Source organism: Pseudopodoces humilis, chromosome 2 (genome assembly GCF_049639895.1).
Source record: "Pseudopodoces humilis isolate 2021_Gansu_Grassland_sample_001 chromosome 2, ASM4963989v1, whole genome shotgun sequence".
NCBI classification, from domain to species: domain Eukaryota; kingdom Metazoa; phylum Chordata; class Aves; order Passeriformes; family Paridae; genus Pseudopodoces; species Pseudopodoces humilis.
This window is the reverse complement of record NC_142201.1, coordinates 23,357,269-23,368,564: the sequence shown is the minus strand read 5'-3', so window position 1 is coordinate 23,368,564 and position 11,296 is coordinate 23,357,269. Positions and strand designations below refer to the sequence as shown.

At 36.4% G+C, this 11,296-nt stretch overlaps 1 protein-coding gene across 1 annotated transcript in view; it reads right to left on the bottom strand.

The window, feature by feature from the left end:
- Positions 1-4,905: 4,905 nt before the first annotated feature.
- MYO16 (myosin XVI) overlaps positions 4,906-11,296 on the bottom strand; it is a 262,514-nt gene continuing 256,123 nt past the window's right edge. Inside the window, exon 34 of the mRNA XM_005516607.2 lies at positions 4,906-5,516. Within this exon, the coding sequence (XP_005516664.2) occupies positions 5,283-5,516 (234 nt within the window). The 3' untranslated portion in view covers positions 4,906-5,282. The remainder of the gene's footprint in view (positions 5,517-11,296) is intronic.

Below are 11,296 nucleotides of genomic sequence, written 5' to 3'. Positions count from 1 at the left end.
ATAGCTATCACGTGAACATTGCTATGACAGCAATATACCCCTGCTTGTCAAATTTTCCTTGTTGATACCTCAAAAGACCTCAGCAATTCTCCTGCATCTCAAAACAAATATCCATCAGTGTGGTCTTTTCAGAGAGGAGTGGATTTATGAAAATGTATGTTTGTGAAGAGTTGTAATTACAACTGTGTAAATTCAGACTGCATCCAACACATAATTTCAACTAGAAAAGGTGAAAAACACATTGAAATACTGAAATATTCTATTTCACTATTTTAGAGATTTTTTTTTTTTCCAAAATATAGTCATAAAGGTTATACCGTAATTTCATTTAACAACATTTTCTTTTTTATCATGAAAGTCTGATTGAAAATTAAGCTAAACTGACAGGAAAGGAAATAGGAAAGCGCTAAGAGGGGACTTTATTCACATATATGAGAACTAAACCAAGCTAATTAAGACTAAAATAAATATGTCTAACTAATTCAAGATGAGGTTGTTTTATTCAGTGTAATAAATCAAAAATCCTCAGAAAGTCGAATCATGACTTGACCGAAGTTTTGCCTATGAGACTTCACACCAAAATGTATTATTTGACTAGATCCAGCATACATTCATGGGTTGGTGAAAAGGCCAAACCACAGTGGGTAGGACAGACAGTCTTCTCTAATGATCTAATTCTCACAGCCAAAGTATAAGCCAGCACTGGGATTTATTTATTTCTTCTCAAAAGGAAAGTCCTGAGTATACAGAGAACAGCAGAACTGGAAGAAAAGCATTTTCTTCTATTTTGTTCAGCTATTGTCAAGTAGTAATGCTCAGGTGGTGTTTTCTTTTTAAAAATTATATATTTAAAACACAAAGCCATGAAATGTTTAACACCATTCTGGAAAACTGGTTTGTACAGAGTTTAGTTACATTTATTATTTAACAAGTGAATGGCAAAACTTACTTAAAGTTCCTCAGAGCATTAGCAGGCTTTATAGAGATAACAGGATTACTAGGGATGCCAATACTATACAGCAGAATTAAAAGCTACAATTAATATGGCTATTACTATCACTTTAGAACTATGCTACAATCTATTATGCTTTCTTAGCAAGTTAATGAAATTCTTTTTCCCACACACAAAGGATCTGCAGTATAATAAAGTTATTAATGAAAGTAATTAAACCTTTTAGAATAAAAAAGGATCACTGACAAAAAAAAAGGTAAATGCAATTCACTTACTCAACAATCATACTATTGTTTTGTAAACAATACAAATTTTTAAAAGGCTTATCACTTCATGCTGTACACAGATCTTTTGAAAAATATCGGTGCATGTATTTCTCTGAACGTCTAAATCAGTTTTTAAAAACAAAGTTTTGCTTAAAAACTGCAACAGGGATGTAACTACAGCAACTAAAAAACACCAAGTGCTATTTCAGTAGTAACAAGTAACGTATACAAGCTTTATAAAATTTTACTTGCCAATAGATGTTGTTTTTCCTTTATTGTGGCTTAATATGATTTCATAATTCCCTTGGCTTGAAGACCAATGACTTTTCAAAGTGTAAAATGTATCTGATTCCTCTTACCTTATGCTGAAGGACAGATTGATTTGTTAGGCGTTTTGGTTTTTTCACATATTAAAAATTAAGCAATAAGGCACAATGTGGAGGAGTGATTATCTGATGATAATCCCAGCATCCTGAAATTGCTTTATTGCAAATATAAATATATTTTAGATTTTTCACTGGATGGTAAGGGCATTAGCATGCCCACAGAGTTTAATCTTCCCCTTCAGAATATTAAATTCATAAGGCTTTTTTTATTTCTAAGCTATTTTTTAATGTGCAAGACAGGACTTCATACACTCAAGAAATACTGTAATTGGCTGGTGCACACTCCACTGGGGAGATTCATTTACAAGCACTGTACAGTTCTGCTAAAACTACTTCTCAACATTTCAAAATGTCAATAGTATATTTTCCCAGCCCTGTAAACACATTTTGATACACAATATAAACTTTAATGGTAGTTTTAAGACACCTCTGGGGGTATGTTTATTTAAGCAATAAGACACAGTGGGGTGTGAATTATGGTATAATAATTCCCTACCAACTGCATTGTTAGGCACGAGGCCAAAGGCCAAGAGACCAATGAACACACGAGGTGTGAATTATAACATCATAAATCACACTCTAGAGTGTCTTACTGCCATTAGAGAATATTTAAAACGTGTTTTAAAGCAAGTACTTTATTCCTATAGTACTGCTCTTTAATGGAATATCATGAAAAATCTTTCCAAGTAAAAAGTTAGCCATTATGTAAGCTCGAATTAAAAACAAAATTGAAACAACAGAAAAAAAGTCTTTGAAGTTTGTCATATTGCGCTGTGGTGACACACTTTAAAGAACAACCCCAGAAAATAAATCTTACCCAAATTTGCAAAAAATAGCACAAAGGCCTTCTGCACAGGGGATTATAATCTGCTTTGCTCATTGTCTCTAGAATCAGACTGCCAGAATCAGGGGTGTACTGGCTTCTCCCATGTAACTGTGTTGATGAAACTGCTAGAAAATCGACATACCTTTTTTTCCACACTTGTTCATACTGCTGTAATGGGGCACAATATAGACTTTGAACGAGTAGCAAAAGAGTTCCCTAAGACCTCATTTGAGCTCCTGCAGTTGAGCTCCTGAGGCTGCTCACAGTTCTAACACAACTTTTAGTAAGGACTGCAAGTAGGATAATGTATATTTATACTGTTTCCCATTTTAAACTCCGTTTGACAAATGCATTTTCTCCCCTCCGGGTACTCCTGCATTCCAAGAGCAGCAATGACACCAGTATTATCTGGAGATACACAAGCTCGGCTTGCAAATAGCCAAGTGACTGGGAGCAAGATCACTGCATCAGCAGGGATTTTGGCATGATCTAAACTGGCTTCTCAGTCAGTTTTTACAGCTTGTCTTAAACTTCCAGGCTGCTGTGGATTGATTGCTACCAGTGGCCGAGCCAGCTAGTGAGCATTAGGGTTAGAAATATGATGGAGCTTATGAGAGGGCTGCTTGCCAGGCCCATTTGGGCAGTGATAAGCCTCAGGGCATGTCTGCACGTCTCAGTGCACTGAGGTGCTCAGCACTGCTAGGCTGGCTGGGTAGATGATGTTGTGGCTATGGATAGGGATGCTGTAGGGATAACAACCTCCATCCTGGAAGCAAAACAACTGCAAGGTCAGGTTAATTAGCTCTCCTGCATCCAGTTCAGGAGCTGTTTCATTTTGCACTCACAGAGGGATCTCTGTGTGCCCCTGGTTATCTGAGCAATAAACCAGAAACCTCAGTTCTTCCAGGCAGAGCCTCAATCCGACATAATTGTGTAGCAGGTGAGAATTGTTTTCTGCATAACCTCACTCACAGGGGTTACCTGCCCCTCCTGAATAAAGTCATTATCTGTGGCTGTTTACATCAGTCAAAGGTAGGATTTGGAGTCTCAAGTTCCTCATTCTCCATGAAATAGAAATGGATAATCTTACATAGAGAACTTCTGTGAAGATAACAGTGGTAACAAGGTAAAGTTTTGAGTTAACTTGGTTTCTCCCCTTCCTTGTCCACTCAAAATATGTGTTTTAATTTCCAGCAAGAGAAGGTGCTTAATTCTGCCTACAGCTTGATGATACTCAGGGGAATAATTTGAATTTTGCTGCTTACCTCTATAAGCAAACAAACAAGCATGTGATTACTTTTTACTATTCAGCCTGCTTGAAACTTCTCTCAAACATGATGGAAAAACCTACACCTCTATGGATTTTCTCCTTTTCCAACAACTTCCAACCAAGAGTGAGCGCACCATTTTAGACCTAGCTTATATTTGAAAATATATGTTTTATATCCACTTGCAAAACTGGAAACACTTTTTCCTGGACCTCAATAGGAATGGGACAAACAACCAAGAAAAGGGTTCCACATTGGCTCTACATACTCCAAGAACTTAAAATAAGTAGCCCTGGAAAAGTACCTTTAAATATATATGAATTAAACCTTTTAGTGGTAAAGCAGTATTTCAAAGACTGTTGGGAAATAACTAACAAGTTCCCAGCAGCATATTTTTCATAAATTAACATTACTGCTCCGAACTCATGTACACTAACTAGAATGCTGCAATTTCTGAAACCATTTCATTTCATGAAATCTGAGGTATAAATGCATCACTGTGCTACCATAATAAGGACATAATACTTTGATATATCCATCTCTGCAAAGCCTTCTGGCTTGTAACAGTAAATCACAGACCTATTTTCATACCTCATTACCATTATGTATCTTTCCACTGACACCTGACTTTATGCATAATCAGGTATGAATTTTAACCACACTTATAATCTAAATGAATGCCTCATTATTTTACATAACCCAGAATGAAATAAGATTGGAGATGTAACTTCAAAATTCACAGCTCATACATTCAGAAATGCAGGTCCATCAAAAAGAAGTAATGGTGTCTAATTCATAACCGTGAACAGCACCAAATCACTCCTGCACATAGGAGCTTTGCAAGAATTTCAGGATTGGATTTTAGAAAAGATATTGCCAGTTCTGAAAAAAATAACACAGTCTTGAAACTGTTTGGTATGTTGTTAAAGATAATCTATGAAAGAAAAATGCAAGTACTGAATTTATTACCTGTATTTTGAAGAAAGAACGACAGCACCAATTGCATGAAGTTATAAAACACCAGAAATAAACAAGTAAATAATCTCCATGGAACACAGACATCTACAAAGAAATATATATATATGTATACATGTAATATAATAAACCCATTCATTAGGGAACAAGAAACATATTTTTGTACTGTATAAAACAGCTGTACAGTGTGCACACAGACTTTCCTGATCTCTCCAAAATGTCTGCCAGTCACTTCTCCCTATCTTCACTTGCTTAACAGTTTCTTCATTGTCCATGGGAGAACTCTAAGTGACTGTTTTAAGTGACTTTTAAACTAAGTATTTATAGTGCAGTTTGTCTCCATACATATATATACCCATGCATACATACATATACTTGCTGGTGCACACATATATGTATACATGTATATATATGAAAAGAACAAACACACACATGTACACACACACACACACACGTGACAGATCTAAACAGCTCCTCCATCCTGTGCTATTGAATTAGTGCTTGTAAAAAATCCCTGCACGTTTTGTGAAGGGAAGAAAACTCGCTGATTGTGCAGATTGAAGTCATTAGATGGTTCCAATCCTAACAGTCTGCAAACACACATCTGAATCATATGGTGGTATCCCATATGCCTGAAGAAAGTCTGTTGCAGGAGGTATCTTCTACCTTCTTCAGCAGCGTCGGCTTCTTACAGGGGGGTGGAGGTGGGGCTGTGATTCTTTGCTCAGTATTGTGCAATATTTGCTGCCAGTCTTCTCTCTCTTCACACAGCTTTCTCCTCCAGTCTAGAAGCTCTTGTAGAGCCACACTCTCATTCTCAGAAAGTCTAAGCTGATGAATAACCTGTGAGAAGAAAATAATAATAACAATAATAATAAAGGTGGATAAAGAAAACAGATCAAATAAGCCTGTTAATAATTTGAAGCAAACTTGTCTTCCAAAAAAATTTTAAACTCTTTACACTGAAAATAAAGAACATTAGTGATTTAGAACAGCCTTATTGCAATCTCATGTCTGAAAGTCACAGAGTCTAAAGTCACATTGTCTGTAGCTGTATGAAGCAACTGCCAAAATGAAACAGAAAAAAACTCCCCTGTGTCATCAAAGGGTACATGAACACAATTCCTTAATACACTGCCTACACACTGTGTACACTGCCTACAGCTGCTGCAGGAGTAGCCAGGTTTTTTTTTCTCTAAATGTAAATATCCAAATAGCCACAACCAAGAAACCATAATCTTTGTTGCATACTAGAATCAGTAAAGCTACTTGTAAGAGACAGGTGTTATCCTCAACACCAGGGGCCAGTCCCTGTCTTCCTCCAGTGTACACATTAACAACTTTAACTGTAGTTTCAGTTGGCTTGAATCTATTTATCAATTCATTCTGAAGTAGCCACAGTTCTGTACCATATTCATAATCCCCCTTTAAGAAACTGTTACTTTCCATTTAGCTCTTCTACTGCAGTGATAATTTATTTTGCTCAAGTCAGCTTGAAGCCCTCATGGCAGCACAAGTCCATGAATTCCATCTCACCATCCTTTAAGACTTACTTGACACCTATGCAGCACAGCAGCCCTTAGAGCAAGTACTGAGTTCTATTGGCTTGGGAGCATTCTGTAGCAGGAGAGGCTTAACTAGAAAATATGAAACTAACCCATCATAACATCTAATAGCCCACAACCCTTATCCTGTTACCATTTTTCTTAAGACCCCCACTGTAAGAGGCACCTATGGCATGACTAAAATGCCCACATTTCACCTCACACAGTGGCCTCACGTTAAGGTTGCATTTCTGCTTGTCAGAACAAGGGATGGCTGCATGTTAGCTGTGAAAAAGGAAACGATGTGCACACACGTAATTACTTTGAATTGCAAGGAAAAGCTGAGTGACACGAAGGGCATTTTTGTCACTGATAGACAGCGAGGTTCCTGGGGCAGAACTACCTGTGGGCTATTCCTGTGGCTCCTGCTCTTCCTTCAAGGAATAGCAAGTGGCTGGGTTCAGAGGCTTGCCAGGCTTTACACTGCTGTTTCAAACGTATCCTGTGCAATTCAGACCTTTCACATGCACATGCTGTCAGAGAAGGAATGAATTCTTACATCGATGTGCCTGAATATGTACAGGGAATTTGCTTAATTTCTGGTTGGTTGAAACTTCAAAGAGAAATGCATTAACCTATAATATGTCTTAATGACATGTGAAATAAAGTACAGTTTAAAGTTCTGAATTACTTTTCTAAAATAAGAAAAAACGATTGAAAGACTTCATTGAAGTGTATCTCAATTTCAGATAATTATAAAATTAAAAACCTATTTGCTTTTATATTTACACAAAATGCAACAGGGCATCTCAGCAACTCAGATGAAATGAAATGTTTCACATATATTGCTAAAGGGATATCAGTGACAAAACATACACATTTTCTTTTTTTCAGTGGTTTATAGAAGATTAGAAGACAAAACTTTGCACTTGGAAACAACTTATCAAGAAAGACAGGTCAGGTGGATTTTTCCTATAGAACAGCTGGATAGTTTGTGAGTTACCATGCCTTACCCACTTCTGGCCAGTTCCTGTAGTTTCTTGTGGGTTTAAATTACGAGCATAGTCCATTTTGGAAACTACATAGATTGGAATACAGTCTTCCCAATTTGTATACCTGACTTGTAACTAAATTTCAGACATTTCATGAATCTGCACTAGGCATGCTTCTCAGAGAGGTGTTGGAACACACAAGAACCAAGCTTTGTTCGACTGTCATCACAGGAATTTCACGTGAAAGGGTTTCAGAGATAATTAATTAAAGACAGGCCTCAACACTGGAGGATAAATATAGTTATAAAAAAATAGATATTTTGAAACTGTGTAATTGGATGTGCTCTGGTGACAAATCAAAAAGTTTGATAGCACAACTAATGCATCCTGGAAGAATTTTCAGATTGAGAGATGGACAGAGTATTTGAAAAGAGACAGTGCTAGTGCCATTCCAAGGAACAAAAAGGCACATCGGTGCAGATGAAAACTGAGTACATTTTGCCTGGGCATGGAATTGACAAATGCATCCTGTTTATAACTTATAGGCATGGAAGAAGTCTTATTATACTGGCCCTGCTTATGCAAGCTGTAAATAAATATTGGGTCATCAGTTAGAGTGCATTTTCCTGTGTGTAGTGGACCAAAGTTGGTCCAGTTCACAAATAAGTGTACACATTTTATCATATTCTCCAAAACAGGGATGGAAAAATATCTCAAACATTTATTTACTGTAAAACTGATCTGGTAAATAAACTGGAAAACAGCCTGTATGAAGGACATGAGATGAAACTGTAGTCAAAATGAAATGGGAGAAAATGCATAAGTGGCAGAGCTCTAAATGAACCAATTAATTTAATTAGATCTATTTGAATAACATGATATCTTTTCTCTTTTCCCTTTATGATTAGACCTGTGGCAAGCTAAAGAACTATTATACATATTCATTATAGAAAAGGTTGGCTGAGTAATTTTACATGAAGCACAACGTTAAACAGTGAGCTATGTTTCTTCATTATTATTCTATATCCTGAGCAGGTAAATTGTGAAGGGTAAATGATTTAAGAATTAATTACTTTAAGACTACTGATCCTTTTAATGGACACTAAACAACTTCCACCAACTGTATCAGCAACAACTGTAGACCAGGATTTTTGTAGTCAAAGTCAATGGTCAATCAGATATGGTAAACACAGCATTTGGGCTAGACTCACAAAACATACAGTATTTGAATCCTTGGCATTTAACAGCTCTGCCATTGGGTGAAAACACCACCCCTATGTTTAGTATCCAGAGCTCTTTATGAGCAAACAAGAAAAGCTGAAGTGTCAAAGTCACACACAAAAGAACTTGTGGAGTTACCACAGATATTAACTGGAAACTGTAATGGATTGAAGGATTTAAACCAGATCCATATTTTCCACTGCAAAATATGGCAAGATAGACAAAATAAATTTGTAATGAGCAGCCCAGGGAGGATTTCAGGATTATTTTTTTTCTACTTCACAGTCCACTCTCAGGCTGTATCAGGGATTTTGGTTGGTGACAGAGCACCAATGACTCAGTTCCATCATAACATGTATGGAATAACTTTCATCATTCTCTAAAAGTTAGAGCATATTGGGAAATTAGAAGATGTGGATTCAGCTTCTCTCTGCTAATCCTAATTGAGATTAAAATAATATTCCTCTTTGCATTGGGAGCTAGAAAGGCGCTGATAACACTTTGGTGTTTTGGCTGCTGCTGAGCAGCACTGGCACAGCCTCATCTCCAACATTCTCACCTGACCAGTAGTCTGGGGGGGTGGGCAACATTTTGGGAGGGGACACAACTTGGCCAGCCTGCCCAAAATGACCAAAGGGATATTCCATACCATACGAGTTCTGCACACCTGTAGGAAAAAGGAGGGCGAAGGGGTACATTCATTATTTACAAAGTTTGCCTTCTGGAACAACCTTCCACATATGCTGAAGCACTGCTTCCCACAAAGTGTCCAGACATTGCTTGTTGATCAGAAGTAGAGAATAAAGTATTTTTGTTTTCTTTCCTTTTTTCTTTACTGCTTGTACATGCACAACCTTCACTTTTGCTTTAGTAAGCTGCCTATATCTTGACCCATTAATTTTTTTCCATCTTATATTTCCCCCTGTCCTGTTGCAGGGGGGATGATAGAGCAGCTTGGTGGGCACTTGGTGTCCAGCCAGGGGCAACCCACCACAGTTCCTTCAGGTTAAGGAGGAGACCAAGTTCCCACATACTGAGAGGACACTGCAACCACAAGGGGTGGACTCTGAGTGCAGAGCAGAAGGACTCCTGTGCTTTGTGTGGAGGACAAAGATTAGTGTGCTAAAGTAAATCCTTCAGAGAGAGTTCCTTGTAGTTTTAATGCACAAAAAACCGCTGGAGACAGAGCACTTTGGTTATGTGCTGGCAGTCATGAAAGCCTTAGAGCACAATTTTGCCTATACACATTTGAGTATTGCATAGTCATTGGAGAATGAGGTTCTGAACTGCCTCCTGGATTTAAGCTTGTAAATTCTACCTAGATTTTACTTTACAGACTAAAGCAGACATACTGGATTTCAACTTTCTCTTAGAATCAAGATGAGCTGCTATAAGGTAAGTCAATAAATTATTTTAATTAGTCTATTTCATATGCAAGTTAAAAATTTAGCAAGTATATAATTATAGAAAGAAAAAGGTTTCATATTTTAAATATTTTTTGACAAAAAAGTATGCCAGATAAAATGATTAACTGGCACATTTAAGATTGAGTTAGAGATTTGGCTCTAGAATCTCAAGAAATTAATTCTGCATTAAAAGATCAAACGCTATCAAACAAACAAATTATTATCAAACAAAAGATCCTTTACCGAGGATGTTTTGTAAAATTCAGAGGCAAATAACTTATATTCTCTGCTCATATGTCAAATGCAACAGAATCTTAATCATCAGCCTATGACTAAAGTGGTCATTAACCTGTTTGACAAACAGATTTGTTATTGGTAAAGGTAGATTCTTTTCAGTATTTCACCTCAGTTTGCTCCCCCACTGATCAAATGTAGGGTTTATCTGTTAAAAAATGTGTATACTATTTTAGTAATTTTTTCATTTGTGAGTGCATTGTTTTTACTAATATTCATCAGAAAGGAAGTATTTAGTTATATATGATAATTGCATATTATTTAAAATATACAAATAATTTTCTTCTCAAAAAATGTAGCAATTCACGTTTTATTAAAGTTCTGTTTTTAGATGCTTCTTTAAGTTTTAGTAAGATTCCTGCTTATAGATATATAAGCACAACAGAAAATCACAAAGCAATTTAAGGACATACAAAGCATATAAACCTGTGTTCCTTAGACATTTGTATTTTATGGCTAGTTCCTATATTTTGTTTGCAGAAATAATGCCAGTTGTTTTCTTCAGTAGATTTATCAACGTTCGTGCTTTAGAGTAACTGTCAGTAAATACTCACAGCTAATTATTACATCATTAATTTTTCTCTTCCGTTAGTGAAGTTGAGGTCCCATCATGGAATCCATGGGAAGACTGAGTTCAGAAGAGCAATGATTTTACCTTTCTAAACTTTTATCGGGATCTAAAGTGAATTATGCAATAAATGTATAATATTGATGATAAATTATCATAATTATTTTACAAATAAAGCTGCCTTGACAAATTCCCTGTTTACAATCTATTTCAGTTTGTAGGCTGCCTAAAAAATGAAAGCCAAATAAATTTCAGCCATTAGGTGTCTCACAGTTAACTTTATTACAGCCCTCAAAAGCAGTTCACAGACCCCAGTGGATCTGTGATCCCGTTTTAAAGACAATAAAGGATGTTCTCACCTATTGTTAAAAAATTAGACACCATTTCATACAGTAGTGCAGAAAAGAATTCTTACTGCATGCAATTATTAGCAAGAGCAACATATTTTGATTCCACTTGTACGTAACTCTCACAAAAACATTTCAAACTCATTTTATTGTTTATTTATTTATTTTAATCTGATAAGCCCCTACACCGACTCTTTCCAAACATTCATGTCTCAACTTTATTTCCAAACTACAGAACAGGCACACTGCAA